Raw genomic sequence first — 16939 nt, 5'->3', positions numbered from 1 at the left:
ATTGAAAGGCAGCAGCTTGATAGATTTTGGTCCGAAGTGTACAACAATACACTGAGCGAGGAAAGGAAAAAGTTGTTGTGTTCCTTACAAAGAAAGGGCGCTTGAGGAAGCTAAGTGCACTGCCACCTTTATACTGATTTAGAAAAGCAGATAGTTGACAACAAAAATGGGCATCTGTTTTCATAACAGCCCAGTGAGTGAGAACATAATTTTAGTCCTACATCTGTGTCTACGCGTGTCCAGGACCGCCTGGAACCATGAACAAGATGTTGCCATTCTGGAAAAAATTGTGCTTCCCGACTAATGAAGGAGACCATGTAACGCTGCAAGTAAAAGATCCAGTCCTGATGGGCAGTCACAAGATGACAGGGCAGTAACAAGGCGGGACTAAGAAGCTTCATTATCAATTGGAAGCCAGCATTTACCCTGGACGATGGCACCAGCCAATGAAAAATATGGGCGGAGCTTCCAAGGCACTTCCACATCTGTTCCTACTACAATATGCCTTGCAAATCGTGCAGCGCATGCGCTGTAACGCGAGGCTCGACCTAAAAAAGGGGGCGAGTGGGAACATCCAGGGTCTGTTGCATCTAAAAGGTGTACTTTTATGCAAAATGTACACACAATTCGCAGCTGATAAACAATATTTTTCTCTACATAGTCTTGTTTGAAGGTTTAGCAACTGGCAGCTAAACGCGTTTGCCTATATCATTTAAATGAAAACTGTAATTGGAAAGATGTCAAAAGCAAAGTGAATGTCTCTTTTTTTTTTTTGTGGGTGTAAACTGCGATTTGAACAGTTTAACATTTATACATTTTAACTGGCATTAGCTGTGGGCAGAAGTCTTTATGGTGCACATAGGTCCTCTAGCAGAGGGGCATGATCCATATACCATTAATTACAACAAGAAAAAATACAACAAAAAATATATGTTCGAGGCATATGAGCTGCAGATTACACACTTTTGCATGGATCACCATCTGGTGTTGGGCCCGGATGTTTGCAGTTTGTTTTTCCTCTTGGAAAGTCTTTGGAATTCACGAGGTCGGTGGCTCCTCCTTTGGATGGTAATGCGCATGGGCTTCGGCTCCATCCTCAGATTGTTTTTTTCCGCCATCGGGCTCGGATGTAATCTTCGCGCTCCGGTTCCGAACAGCTTCCAGTTCGACGATCCACGCGCAATCCTCACCCCAATTCGCTGTATTGTTTCGATCGCGATCTCTTCAATCAACGCTCCTTCTCATCGACACAAACCTTCAGTTCCAGTCGACGGCGGCCTTCGGGCCTACCCAGGCTCCGGTCCCGGCTCATGGAAAGAACTCCATTTAAAAAGTGCCCTCGATGTGGGTCCAAATTTTCCCACACAGATCTTCATGAGGTATGCAACCTCTGCCACTCCCCTGAACTCGAGACTGTCCGGCCTGCAAGTCTTTCCGATCCAAAAAGACTATTCGGGACCGAAGAGCCAGAAGGAACATGGCACGCTCTTCGACGTCCATTCCAGTCGACATCTTAGGAGATGACATCGGCGATTCGGAACATCTTCGCACCGAAGAGGATCTCGTCGGCGCTTCCGAGGCCGACGAGTCAGATGTGAAATCTACCCCCACACACCCGCACCGACACCCAAAAAGGCTTTGGTCTTGCCTAGGCCCGGAAGCGAAGGCGTGACCAGAGACACTGCTTCACACACCCCACCTTCGGGCCCGGTGAAGAAGCCAAGTAAGCCTTCCGGCGGCTCGGGCTCGAGCCAGCCTACCAGTGGTGCCGAGAAACACACTTCAGCACCGAGAAAGAAACCTGCCTCCACCTTGACACCGAGCTCCACACCGAAGCCCTCTGGGTTGAAACCCAGCTCTTCGGTACCGACGCCATCTTCGGTACCGACCAAACCACACAAGGGCACCGACACTTCCAAGCCGAAGCCCATCTCGGCGCTGACCAAGAGACCGGAGGGTCCCAAGCCGGGTTCTAAGCAACAAACCGGCACAGAAAAACCTAAAAAGACATCGGCCCCGACGCCTTTGGCGCCGACGGACCAAATTACCTCACCAGAGCTATTTACACCGGATCCCTTGCAAAAATCTCTCACCAAGGATCCAAAAACTGGACATTTGACACTCTCTTCCAAAAAGAGACATTTGGAGAAGCCTGCTCCACCTCCAAAGAGGAAGGACTCTGCTACCTCTCCATTCAGAATACCTTCCCCTCCACCTCCTCCTCCTTCCCCACCTCCACCCCTCCGTCCTCTCCACCCCCACCTCACCGTTCTCCTACCCCGTCTCCAGACGATGATGATCAGGGGGACCCATATCCTGATACAGGGGATGTGCCACAGGACCCCACCCCTACAGGATCCCCAGATCCATGGGACGATTGCAATATTCCAGATATCCCCAACGTCCCACAAGACTATCTTTTTACCCTTCTAGACCATCTCCACCAGAAGATTCATTAGGGTTCAACCATCTTCTGCAAAGGGCGGCACATTATCACGGGGTGGACTTGCATACCGACCCCGTGGAGGAAGATTTCCTCCTAGACACATTTGATACCTCACATAGGTCCACCTCCATACTGCCCATGCCCAAAGGGGTGGTAAAGCATGCGGCAGAAGTTTTTAAGGACCCAGTTAGAGCCAGGGTCATTAACCCACGTATTGAAGAAAAAATACAAACCTGCTCCTTCAGACCCCTCTTACATCAGAGGACCAGCGCCACTAGATTCTTTAGTAGTATCTACGGCACGTAAAAGGGCAAATTGACAAGCTTCAGGTGATGCACCACCACCTGACAAGTAATCAAAAATACTAGATGCATCAGGCAAACGCACAGCATCCCAGGCGGCCAACATATGGCGTATAGCAAACACTCAGGCACTGCTGGCCAGATATGACGGGGCTCATTAGGACGAATTGGAAAGCATAATGCACCATCTCCCTGAAAAATATAAAGCTAGGGCCAACGAGTTAATTCAAGAGGGTAAAACAATCACGAATACCTCCATACGTTGTGCCCTAGATGCAGCAGACACAGCCTCTAGGGCCATCAACACCAGCGTCCTTCTCCGTTGCCATGCTTGGTTAAGAGTATCTGGTTTTAAACCAGAAGTACAAGCCTCCATCCTTAACCATCCCTTTGACCAGGAACATCTATTTGGGCCAAAGGTGGATGAGGCCTTAGAAAAAATGAAAAAAGACATGGATTACCCCCCTCCCCCCAGACCATTCCATTCCGGTCGGGGTCCAGACTCCAAAATTTCCTTCATGTCTGGGAGACCATCACCTCATACAAATGGGTGACCCAAATAATTCGGTCAGGCTACTGCCTAGAACTAACATCTCCCCCCCCCCCCCCCCCAAACATTCCACCCAGGCAACGCCCAATGTCACAAGAACATTCAAAATTACTAAAGCAGGAGGTAATCTCCCTCCTACAAAAACAGGCAATAGAACAGTTCCTGTCAATCAACAAAATATGGGGGTCTACTCCCTATATTTTCTCATACCAAAAAAGGAAGAGACTCTACTACCTATTCTAGATATCCGGCCCCTAAACACATACATACACTCAGACCATTTTCATATGGTAACGCTTCAGCAGGTACTTTCGCTCCTCTCCCAAAACTACTTACTCACCACTCTGGACTTGAAAGACGCATACTTCCACATTCCAGTGCACCAGGCTCACAGAAAGTACCTCAGATTTGTAGTGGACGGACAACACTACCAATTCAAAGTGCTCCCTTTCGGAGTCACAACAGCACCACGGGTATTCACTAAGTGCCTGGCAGTAGTGGCGGCACACTTGAGAAGACAGCACATTCACGTCTTCCCATACCTAGATGATTCGCTGATAAAAGCCACTTCATACAATCGGTGTGTACAACACACCTCCACCACAATCAAACTACTGCACCAACTAGGCTTCACGGTGAACCACCAAAAGTCACAGCTACAACCATCCCACATAAAACAATACCTCGGTGCCACCATAGACTCCTCAAAAGCGATAGCCTACCCCAATCCGGCCAGAATCGCAAGCATTCAGGCTTTGCGACAAAAATTCATACTTCAACACTCCCTTCCAGCACGAGTGTTCATGCAACTAATAGGGATGATGGCCTCTTGCATTTTCATAGTGCCCCACGCAAGACTCCAGATGCGTCCCCTTCAAGAGTGCTTAGCGCACCAGTGGAACCAGGCCCAAGGTCAACTGACAGATCTGGTGTTGGTAGACGGTCGCACCCATCACTCTCTGCAGTGGTAGAACATCAAAAACCTTTCCAAAGGTCGACCGTTCCTGTACCCGGTTCCCCAGATAATATTAACGGACGCATCACTCTCCGGCTGGGGAGCTCACCTATTACATCTCACCGTGCAGGGCACTTGGACGCCTCAACAAAAGTTACTCCATATCAACCATCTGGAGTTACTAGCAATCTTTCTAGCCCTAAAATCTTTTCAAATACAGATTTCAGGCAAGGCAGTCCTCATTCGCACAGACAACATGACGGCCATGTATTATATACAAAAACAAGGCGGCACACACTCTCCACAGCTCTCTCAATTAGCACAGAGCATATGGAGATGGGCAATTCCCCACAAAATATTTCTTCTAACTCAACATGTCCCAGGAGTCCAAAACACCGTGGCAGATCTGCTCAGCAGACAGATGCAACAGATCCACGAGTGGGAACTTCACCCACAGGTTCTTCATCCGTTCTTTCAAATGTGGGGGCATCCACAGATAGACCTCTTCGCCACCCACGAAAACACAAAATGCCCAAGCTTCGCCGCCAGATACCCACACCCATTGTCCAAAGGAAATGCGATATGGATGAACTGGTCAGGCAAATTTGCGTACACTTTTCCGCCTCTCCCACTCATTCCATTAGTGGTGCGCAAACTACAACACTCCCTCACACTAATCCTAGTAGCTCCAACGTGGGCCAGACAACCGTGGTACACCACCCTGCTGCAACTCTCTAGTACCACACCAAAAACTACACCTCTCACCATGCCTCCTAACCCAGAACCATGGAGAGATCAGACACCCGGACCCAGCTCAGCTCAACCTTGCGATCTGGCTCCTGAAATCCTAGAATTTGGGTACCTAAATCTTCCCCCGGACTGTATGAACGTCATCAGAGAAGCTAGACGACCTACCACTAGAGCGTGTTACGCGGCCAAGTGGAAACGATTTGTTTATTGCCATAACACCATCAATCCCCTGGACGTGTCTATTCAACACATCATAGGCTACTTACTCCACCTACAAAGGTGTAATCTAGCCTATACGTCCATTCGACTACACCTCGTAGCAATTGCAGCTTACAAAACAGGCAACCTCTTTCACTCTTTAGAGTACCTGCCATTAAAGCCTTCATGGAAGGCCTAAAAAGAATAATTCCCCCCAGAGTACCACCTTCACCTGTGTGGAACTTAAATATTGTTCTCACAAGACTAATGGGGCCTCCCTTCGAACCTTTACACAAATGCGAACTACAATTCCTAACATGGAAAACAGCTTTCCTTGTAGCCATCACTTCCCTCAGAAGGGTCAGTGAGATACAAGCACTTACCATACAAGAACCTTTTCTTCAGATGCACCATAACAAGGTTGTTCTCCGTACCAACCCAAAATTCCTACCTAAAGTCATTTCCCCTTTTCACCTAAACCAATCTGTAGAACTACCAGTATTTTTCTCGCAACCACAGACCGTTGCAGAAAGGGCTCTGCGCACACTAGATGTCAAACGAGCCTTACTCTACTACATCGAGAGAACACAACCTTTCCGCAAGACCAAACAACTGTTTGTCTCTTGCTCTCCACCACACAAGGGCAACCCCATCTCAAAATCAGGGATAGCTAGGTGGATTGTAAAATGCATTCAGATTTGCTACCACAAAGCAAAACGAACGCTATCTGTTCCCCCTAAAGCCCATTCTACACGAAAGATAGGGGCTTCCATGGCATTTTTAGGGAACATCCCATTAGATGATATCTGCAAAGCAGCTACATGGTCAACACCGCAAACTTTCACTAAACACTATTGTGTAGATGTGCAAACTAAGCAACAAGCTAGTGTGGGCCAGGCTGTACTCAAAACATTATTTCAAACCACTGCAACAGATACCGGTGGTCGCCGCTAAGGTTGGGAACTGCTATATAGTCTATGCAAAAGTGTGTAATCTGCAGCTCATATACCTCGAACGGAATATGCTACTTACCAGTATGCATCTGTTCTTGGCATGTAGAGCTGCAGATCTACACACGCCCACCCACCTCCCCGGCTACCTGTATCTGTTCCAGTTTATCTTATTTAGATTCCCACATGGGTTTCTTCACTGTTACTATGCTCCATCTTTCCCTGCTGGCGAAAAACCATCTAAGGATGGAGCCGAAGCCCATGCGCAATACCATCCAAAGGAGGAGTCCCCGACCTCGTGACTTCCAAAGACTTTCCAAGAGGAAAAACAAACTGCAAACATCCGGGCCCAACACCAGATGACGATCTATGCAAAAGTGTGTAGATCTGCAGCTCTACATGCCAAGAACAGATGCATACTGGTAAGTAGCATATTCCTTACGAACATATTCCTATGTCTTCAATGCACCTCAAAAGCTGTTGATGATGCAAAGGTTTGGATGGCATTCAGGAATGTAATCCGTAGTAAAGAAAAGACCGCACATCCTAAGGAGGTCAGATGAACTTGTGACTGTCTAAATACTCCGATCCTGTTCAGCATTCCCACGCAATAATTTTTTTTTATAAACCCCCTGAACTGCTCCCGAGTGCCTGCTTTGTCACAGCTTGAAATAGCTTGCCATTTTAAGTGTTTCTGTGCCTTCTGTCTCTGAACAGAGCAAGGCAATGTTTGCATCCTTTTTAGATCAGACAATTTGGGACACCGGTTGGATTAACGAGATGATAAAACTCCTTTGTTAAGGCGCACATAACAGCCTTCCGTGGAAAAAAGCAAATGTGACTGGACAGGGATGACAGCCAACATAATGTGCTTAACATTGATTATTGTCCCACGAATGAAAACATTTAATGCACATGACACCGCGTTAGCATATGCAACGGCGCAATGCAATTAAAACCTCATGATAAATTTGTAAGAAGCTACATCAAAAGGATCCTCTTGCAAATGTCGCCCACTGTGCATGAATAATGAGGCTGAAGGCTATCATAGCTATTATACAGTGCATACATCTCAACGTGCAGCATAAAAAGATAACTGGCAAAAATTTGCTTTCGCTCAACTCCACAACTTTTGAGAAAGCCGCAGGCTCAATCAAAGTTAAAACTAGTTTCTCCCGTCCCAGCATGCACCTTACAGTAGAAGCTGAGGCTGTAGGGTTTTATACCACAGAAACCTAGGAAGAATAGAGCGTCATACAGCAGCCAATCTGTTCTGAACGTTTTTTCGGCATAAGCAGCGGTCACCCACCGAAGAAACGTAGTTTTTACATATCAGTGCATTACGAAGCAAGCGTGTCTGTTTTGGGTTATAAATAAAGTAGCATCTCTCAACATCATGATAGCTTTTATTAGCAAAAATAAAAAAGGTTAATACACTTTTGTAAGGGTTCAATTTAAGCAAGTGTGGGCCAACCATGCCTTCAGGGCCATGGGGGGTGGAGAGGGGTGGGAGGGGAGTCGTTTTCGGGACAGTACTCTTGCTGTAGGGTTAGAAAACCGTGCGCAGGACCTGCAACACCTATAGCAAGCTGGGCGAGCCGAAGAAAAAACTAAGGCACTCTGCAGGAAACACCATAAAGCAAACACTGCATCGGGAAAAGAACAAGCCACGGGGAGGGTATTGCTCGGGGACGGAGGAGGAACAATGGCGCATACAGAGAACGTGGGGGGAGGTGGGTTCCGGAGCATATTTAAGTTCTAGTGTGACGTCCATAAAGCGGGCTCCGTGCTGAGTTTGAAAGACCAGATTGGAGGGAGCAGCAGAGAGTTTGACATACCTGTGCGGCCTAAAGGAAAGAAAACAAATTAAAAAAAATAATAATTTGTTCACGAGCCGTTAAAAGGAAAAGAAAGTGGAGGGATGGGCTCCATGCTAAAGCACTGCTTTAAAGAGGCAGTGCTGTGTCTAGCTGGATAATGAAAAAGCCATGAACAGCATATTGTGCAACATGTTAAGTAAATAGTTCTCCGGAAGTGCTAATGAAAGCTACAGAGTAAGGACACATGTAAGATGGGCTGTCCTTATGAGAGGTAACAGGAGAGAGGGTGGTACTAAGGAGGGATTTCTAAGCCGATTGATAAATCAAGTCATCCTTTACAAAGGACACCAAGAAGAGCCAATTGTAAAGGTGGGCGGGACATGGACATGGGTGGAGCTTAATGCCCATAATCATTAATACAGCACTGTCTGGGCGAGACCTAAAAAGTGAGAAAAGAAAGGGGATAAAGCTCTGCACAGTCTTGCTATAGGCCCCATCCCCAAGCACCTGATAGTGTTTCTGCCCACAAGTTTTGATTGGTGGTGGTTGGGCAGGGGGGTGGTACAGAATGAAAATAGCTGCAGTATTTAGGTTCTGGGCCAGTTGACATTTTATATACTTGATACATAGTTTTATATCTCTGCAGCCAAATGATTGTGATGAGCCTCACTGTATATTACTATAGTAGATCGTCCTTCAGTGCAAAAAAACGAAGATGAAAAATATTGTCATCTATTCTAGCCTACTCCCTTTCGTTGTTTTTTTAATGTAATAGTTTCTTTGGGAAATCCATAACTAATCTATACAAATGCCCCTTTGATAAATTCAGAATTGTCTAGTTTTCATAAATCTATTGTTTTCTGGATTCAGCCATAAGTTTCACTGTTTCCCTCATAAATTGCAAGTACTTAGAAACTGCAAAAAATAGGACATGTTGTCCACCACAAAGAAAACTGAAACAACTGGGATTTTATTCAGAAAGCTGGAAAGTGGGTAATGGAGCACTGTTTCCTGTTAAACAAAAAAGCCTTTTGTCACATTTTGGTCATTTTCTTGGTTGAATAAAGTTATGAAGGCTCAAGCGTGAACTACCCTAAATATCAAAAATAGGGCTTGGAGAGCCGCATCATTTATAGAGTTAAAGGGCCACGGTGAAACTAGACTTAATTATTTAAAGTCATTATCTAAAAGCACTCACTTGCACAGGTAAAGGGGACAAAATGAAGTGGCGACCTGCCATTGAATGAAATTCATAAATCACAGGCGCATTTGCGCTTTTGTATAGTGATTCCCATGAGGATATCAAAGTACTGATGATGGATTTGATTAAGATATGGGATGTTTAAGTTGGCCTTTAGTGGGTATTAGTGGATAGTCCTAAATATGCTCTATATAGCACTGTATAATACTAACCTGCTGGCGATCAATGGAGTGCTGTCACTGTGGAGATTATCCATAAAACAGTATGTGGAGATCTTCCTTCTGCAAGCCTTGTATCCTAGAAGAAAGATTCTATCCACAAATACCAGGCAGTCTCTAACCATTACGCAGGAATACAGCATGAATCGCATACATGCCACTTTCGATTGCATTTAAGGGGGTGAGAGGGATGCTAGTTCTCATGTTAAGGGAGCTCAAAGGCCTTTTCTGATGGGGCAACACTTTCCTGCCAGAGGTACAGGGGAAATAAGCGTGTGGCTTTACATTCTCTGCTATCACCAGCAGCCTTTCCACCTTACTCCTGATGAATAGCTCAGTAGCAACTTTCCACTGTGGATGCAGGCATACTTTGGCTGCACAAATTGTCAAGCCAAACTTTGTGCCCACTGATGACTTACAAAAACTGTGCATAGTAGCGATATCGGCTAGCCTCCCCCAGCTACATTGGTAAATGATTACTTGAAATGACTCCTGCTTCACATTGTTTGGACAGATATTTCTGCCGCTGCAAGTTTATTTCAGAAAATGAAATATGCCACATGGTGGGTTAACTCACAGGCGATCCAAAGGCAGGCAGCGTTGAGTAACCTAGGCTGCCCACCTGCCTGATGAGCCAAATGGCACTGTGGTCCAACCTATTCAGTGCTTCATTTCCAGTTGGGGAGTTTTCTTCCCTTACGGACTGTGGACCACCAGTCCAGGAGAAGAACTCTCACCTTTCGAGGGCAGAGCGCCACCAGGTAAGCCCCCAGTTACTCAGGCTTGCAGCCGCCCATGGGACTAACAGAGTGCCGTTGGTTACATCCCAGGGTCCTGCCATAAAGACTCCAGTTTTGGCATAGAGCCCCTGGATGTGCTCCCTGAGATGGTTACCTTACTTGTCAAAATTACCTCTAGATCGCCCTGCCTGCAGCACAAAGAGTTCAACATGTTCAACACAGGGGGGGGGGGGAAACATCGCCTACACTCCGGGTACGGGATGTGGTGGGTAACAGCGTGTCTAGTGGTGAAACAAAGGTCTTCACCTGGACAGGGGCAGGTAGAAGTACCTTGGCCCCTGCCCACCCCCACGCCTGAAGTGACGCAGGAGTGCACCAGATGCGAAGGACTCTGGGTGTGGGGGTCCCAACGAGTGGACTACCGGGGAAGTGTGCCTGAATGCGGCACTAGAGGGCTGCTTTTTGGAAGGTGCCCTGCATGCACCGCAGACAACTGCACAGTTCCTCTCTCCATGTGAGAGAAATCCAAACCTAGCCAGAATGTAGAACAAACTGCAAATAGCCTATCTTTCTAAACAGTACTAGGTCTCTTGTCCTACCAGTAGTTAAATAAAATCTTTAAATGACTTTTAAGAAACTGAAATTACACCTCGTGACCAGGGAATAATAGCTTGGTATTTGCCTGCCTGAAATGTTGAAATATATCCACTCCTGCAGGTGACCACTGCTATTGACTGGATGACAACTGGACTTTGGAAGTAGATTACACTTTTCTTAATTGGCGGTATAGGGTGTGCCTGGCTTATAGCACAGATGTGGTATTGCAGTTCTTTAAAGACCCAGTGAATGTTTGCTACTGAAGAGAGCCCTCTAAAAAAAAAGACTGCTTCTGTATGACTGTGGGGGTATAATTTTAAGTAAATTCATCAAAATCCAGGTGGATTACTTAATTTTTTGTGTTATTGACACAATGAAAAAGAAAACAGTTGTTACCCTGTCACTCTTCATGTCCATGGTTTTCTCAAAGGTTGCAGGGAGGAGGGGGAATATTTATTCTGTATCCCTGAACAATGCAGAATTCTGCATCCCATATCTATAAGTCGCAGTTCTCGGATTACTCTTACGTTTGTGATTGATTGACATACCTGTCCCTGATCTAAGAAAGGGTGGTAATATACTCTTGAAATGTTTGGGGGGTGAAACCACATCTACTTCAAGCTAGTTAACTGGCTATTGTGGGCAGTCTCTTACCAGTATAACATGTGAACCTTAATATCCTTCCCATTTGACTAGGCCTGTCACAGAATGAGCCCAAAGGTTGACTGAGGAGAACATCTTTACAAGGTGTCATTTCATTACCTTCTTCAGCAGAGTTTTGTGGCTCCAGAGGAGTCTGTTTCTCCAGGCTTTAAGCGTGCACCAAACTTAACTGCTGTCGTGCCCACATTAACTTCCTGTAACAGACCCTCAATACGAGCTGATTCCCATTCTGGAGATCCGGTAGGAACTGAAATGTTATCGTTCCAGGACTGGAGATCCTGTTGCTGGAAAATTCCATAACATTTGCTTCTGTATAGTTTGGGTTGGGAGCCACTTTGAGAGTTCTGTAGTTTCAGAACTGGGCTTTCATGTCTGTTTTGCAATTGAAGGCAGTATTTCTGTCTTGAAGGCTTCTTGCTGCTGTTACTGAGCAGAAAGGTGGAAATCTAAACTGATAACAGCACATCTGTGGTCCCTATCAACCAAGGCCTGTTTACTCGTCTCATTTGTACATTCGCATAGTTTTGGACTTAAGTTATGTCCAGGGTCATTTAGCTATCTTGCACATTTCTCGTCATTTTCAGAACAGCCAAATTAACTTTCTCAACAACGGGACCCATAGCCCTCAGGAGTAAGTGTAGACTCTTCTTTTTAGTATGTAGGGAAGTATGGCGGAGAGGTTATTTGGCGCCTGGTAGAAACAATATTCTGTTTGTTAGATTTTGGTGGACAGGGCTTGGGTTTCAATCAGGGACAGAATGATACTTTATGCCTATACATTTCTCCTGTCCCTTCATTTTCATCATGGTGCACCATTCTGAATGGCCACCTTACATAACTTTTACCTGTAGAAGAGCATCTTTTGTCTTTGTAAAATTCCTACCACTGTCCGCTCTGAATATTTTGCCAAGTTTGGTCACTTGATTCCTCAAGTTAACTTAGGCACACATTGCTTCCCTAAACACATTGAAATTCTTTAGGTGGCCAGGAGAGCTGTCTCTAGATGATCGTATTAGAACAAGTGGCCCGAGTTTTGTAATTTTTCTTTGCATACGGTTGCGAACCGTCTTTACAGTATATTACATTTTTACCCATCTGATATTCTTCTAAAATAACACCTAGTACTCCTCTTCGCTACAGAAGCTTAAAAGGTAGTTATAGATGTTCTTTTCAGAACTGCTAGTGTTATTTTGACTGGTTCCGTCTCTCTAATCTCACAATCCTAGTTATATGTAGGAAAATGTTATATGCTGTGATTTGACACGTAATACTTGTAAGTCTGGTTTCCATTAATCTAGTTGTCATGCAAGAGCACTTCATATTGATACAACCTCAGGTGTAAATTGTGCTCCTCTTTCGAACTATGTCCAGTCATAATGGTTACAGGAACTCCTCCCTCATGTTTGCTGAATATCCTATCGGATTCAACATGGGAAATATTTAATCTGCTTTTTCCTATGTCCCGGTATGGATACAAGACCAGCTTGAAGATGCTATCTAGATTTTACGAAGTCCATTTCACCCTTGAGCAGGCTTATCGATCCATACAGTGATCATACCTCCGGCACAGGAGACTCCAAAGATCCTCTTTTGCCCCACATGGTCTTCTGTGTTGAGGAACGATCCACTGTTGTGGGACGTTTGCCTTGTGACACCATTACATGCTCGTGCAGTTAGTTGAAGCCAAGGCAAAAATCTGTGTGGGGTTTTTTTTTGCCACACCATCTACTGTAACGTTGCTATGTAGGCTGTTCTTTAGCCTATTTTTGTAAAGAGTCACGTTTTGATGTTGACTCTAGATAAAATGCATTATTTTACTAGGCAGCTGCTCTCCTGAACATTTTTGTTCTTTTGTGCAACTCCCAAAAATGTCCTTACCAATTGAATGCCATGACATTAGTCATGCTGTGAACCTGTCCACCTTTAACCCTCGTCTGACATATCTTTTAGTAGTTAATAATACACATGTCATCAAACATTGCTTTATGCCGATCTATACCATACCATTTCCAGCAACATTTTGGCAGCTTATCTGCCACACAGTCACGTTTACAGCAATTCTGCCTTTTGGTTTGATTCAGTATCTGTCATGAACTGCCCAACACCATTACAGCCATTTTCACATTGTCATCAGTTGCTTTACTGTATTGTATTTCACTGTCCACTACGTCAAACATGTATGTACAGTTGTCAAATGTGACTAATTTTTAATGCTCATCTTCTATCTTGTATGGTTTTATCAATTTAGGAAACCCTAAAGGAGCAATGCTAACACACAAAAACATTTTGAGCGATTTTTCTGCTTTCATGAAAATGACTGAGGTAAATATGAAGCTGAAATCCTCATTGTTTTTTCATAATATTTTGATGCATTAGTGTGTGATAGCCTAAGTGGGTGTAGAATGAACATGAAAGGTGGTGATTTACAGTGACGCTGTGCCTTTGCGGCATAGTGCTATTTTATTTGCGGGTTCTAAGAGTTCCTTTTGCCAAGATGGAGCCAAGTACTTTATTTTACAAGGTTGTTCGTTTTGGAAGAAAAAAAACTATCTGAATTGATGCTGTGAACGTCCGCAGTCCCACTACTTGTATTTTGAACTCCGATTGTGAGCATCTGAACTGTATCTCACTTGTGATGGAATATACACTTGCACTAAAACTGCAATTACCAACGTAATCTTCAATTATACAACCATCATCTGCATCCAGCTACTAAGATCATGATCACCCCTTTGCTGAAACAATCATTTTCTGATCCATAAAGATGGGCTACTCAGGTTGGCCATTGCTCAATTAAAAAGCAACCTCTAACACCTGGGCAGCTACAAAACCTTGAAGGTGCCACTGGCAAACGTGCCCAGCTTTATTGGTAGAAATACATCTCCCCTCCTTTGCCTACTTGATCTAATTGGAGAATTCAGGATAAAAGATCCACACTGCCAATTACGAGGCTTCAGATTGTTCCATGTCCTTCCCAGGACAAAAGTCAGTGGCAACATTTCTCTATAGCTGGTTGCACCATACTACCTGCAAAGACTTTACTCTCTGAACTCAGCTGTTGCAGTGCCACACTGTATTGAGGCTAGAAAATATTCGGAATATGACTAGGCTTTTCATTGCTGAGATGAAGGCACCCAATTTCATTGAGCATCTCTGACACACCCATCACCCATTATTGGCACGGGCAATTTTCACAATGGCAGGATGACCTCAGACATGATCTATGGAAGCTTCCAAACTCCACAGTCACGGTTTGCATTAGATAGTAATTATCTCTTCAGCACACTACAAACACTTGAGCTAAACTCGTCGTGCTAAACAGTCTGTCCACCTGTTCACAAAGACTCGACCCAAGTTAGATCAGCAGAATGCATTCCTTTCAGGCCTGCCAAAGAAACTAGCCATCTTATTGTATGTAAAAACCTCTTTAAAACAGCATTTATAAAAATGAGAGCCCAGTTGATTCTTTTTCTGAAACGGGCTTCTCATCAATGACCAGATCCCGTCCTAAAAAGCGACCTCACGCATATTGGCAGCTTAGCTAAAATAAATAAAAAACAATCTTCCACTGTTTACCAAACTTCTAGATTTTATAAACCCTCAGTCGTTAATTTACTTGGCTAAAATGCTTACAATAAACTTAAAACTACAAAACCAGAAAACACATATTGGCTTAAGAGACTCAAACTGATTACTTATCTAGTGGGTAGAATGTAAACTGTAAAAAAAAAAAAAAAGGCTTGTTGGACCTAGTTGCATTTCAGCATTATAGAAATGCTGGAATATGTTTGCAAGCACACCTTCTGTTCCTTTCGACGACTCTAGATGTGAATGGATAAAGAAACGTGTTAAAATACAACATTGGTTTCTATTGTGATTGTCCCTTGCCAAAAATGAAGCAGTTGGGTGACATTACTTTAATGGGGCTTAATAAATAAAGAATGAAAGTAACAGTTTTTACTTAATAAAAAAATTCCTGAAGCCGATGAATATTACGTTTTGTTACTTTCGTAGGAGGAATTTACATTAACAGTAAAAGTTGGAAAGTGTTTAGTGTTTCCCTTTAAACGCTAATTCTGAAAGGAGTTGTATTTTTTGATTTAGGGATGGGAAGACTGAATTGGAGCAGGTAACAATACTTTCTTTTAAAGGCTGCTGAATTGGTAAATAGGCTACCCTATGCCTCCAAAAAGCTGTCTTCCAAATGCAAAAGTTTTATAAAAAACACAGACCCCTCACTACCTGCTCTACACCCATTTGTGAACATAGGTTGGAGAATGCTCCTCACCTGGCAATCTATGATATCCGCTCGCGGTAGAAAGTCCGTTTTGATAACTGCTGACCTGTTAGTAGAAATTGGTGTACTGTGGTGGGGAATACTTGCTTATATTATGTGACCTCTCCTGTGGTCTGACCACATCCCCATCTTTCAGTTCTGTTCCCTGAAAACAACCCATTTTAATCCGCATGCTACCTTGTGCATGGGGGCTTCTGGCATTTCTAATACCAGGTCTAATCCTCTGAAGATGCTACTTGTGAACTTTGACTAGCATACCAATAGTGATATTTATCTAAAGCAGCAGAAAAGGGAACTATTAGTGATAATTGCGGCTGAGCTAATTTTCCTCTCCCAGTCATGGTTTGCGATTAGTTTCGGTCGAAATTGAATCTGATGAATCTAGCTGTTCAGGAGAGTCGATTTATAACAAAGTTGCATGTGCCCATTGTTTTCCAGAGGGATATAGATATTTCTCCTCCCCACTGCTCCCAATGTTTGACCTTTCATTCTGACTTCAGGGCAGTTGTCAATGACAAGTGTTTTGATGTGTGTTTTTAAAGGATTCTGAGATTCCAGAAATTGAAACGGCCTCTTTAGTGAGTTTATAGTTTGTGTCTCTTTTATAAAGAACTATCTTGAGGAGCAAACATTCAGATGAACACTTTGAGAACTAAAACCCTTTCTTCCCGCAAGTGACTTGAAACTGGCAGTTCAAGCTCTAGTTATCCCAAGACTAGACTATGGGAGTGCAATGCTTTGCTGTCTTCCCAAATCATCAACGGCCCCTCTAAGATCCTCACTCAGTTCAGCTGCCAGGCTCATCATGGGCTCAAAAAGAAATTGCCACATCTTCCCCGACCTCAGAGCTCTTAACTGGCTATTATTTGAAGCAAGAATTCAACAAAAAAATTGCTTGCATGACGCTCAAAGCCCTACATCACAATACTCTGAGTTACTTGGCCCAGAAATTGGTGCTCTCATGTGGCAACAGATCCTCCAGAAGTTTCAGCAATCTTCTTCTGAAAACCACATGTTTTGACAAAAAGAAAACGTACAACCGTGCCTTCTCTGGAATTGCTCCTAGGGTATATGGAACGCATTTCCCCCGGGAGCCAGACGTAATCCCTCTTCTACCTCTTTTTTAAGAAAGAAGTAAAATCTCTACTCTTGGAAATTCACATGAAACATGTTCACGCTATACAAAACCTTCAAAATAAATAACCTGGTGAAATTTTAATAAATGTAGTATGTCAAGTTATAAATTGCTATA

General features: G+C 44.2%; 1 protein-coding gene across 6 annotated transcripts in view; it reads left to right on the top strand.

The window, feature by feature from the left end:
- ACSL1 (acyl-CoA synthetase long chain family member 1) overlaps positions 1 to 16939 on the top strand; it is a 479125-nt gene that overhangs the window by 282580 nt on the left and 179606 nt on the right. For all 6 annotated transcript variants that reach the window (XM_085641919.1, XM_085641924.1, XM_085641925.1 and 3 more), the window contains exon 10: positions 13639 to 13712. In XM_085641919.1, coding sequence (XP_085498045.1) covers positions 13639 to 13712 — 74 coding nt within the window. The remainder of the gene's footprint in view (positions 1 to 13638; positions 13713 to 16939) is intronic.

The sequence above is a fragment of the Triturus cristatus genome, chromosome 2_2 (genome assembly GCF_964204655.1).
Source record: "Triturus cristatus chromosome 2_2, aTriCri1.1, whole genome shotgun sequence".
Classification (NCBI taxonomy): domain Eukaryota; kingdom Metazoa; phylum Chordata; class Amphibia; order Caudata; family Salamandridae; genus Triturus; species Triturus cristatus.
Note: the sequence above shows the minus strand (reverse complement) of the source record. Positions and strands in the feature narration are given on the sequence as shown.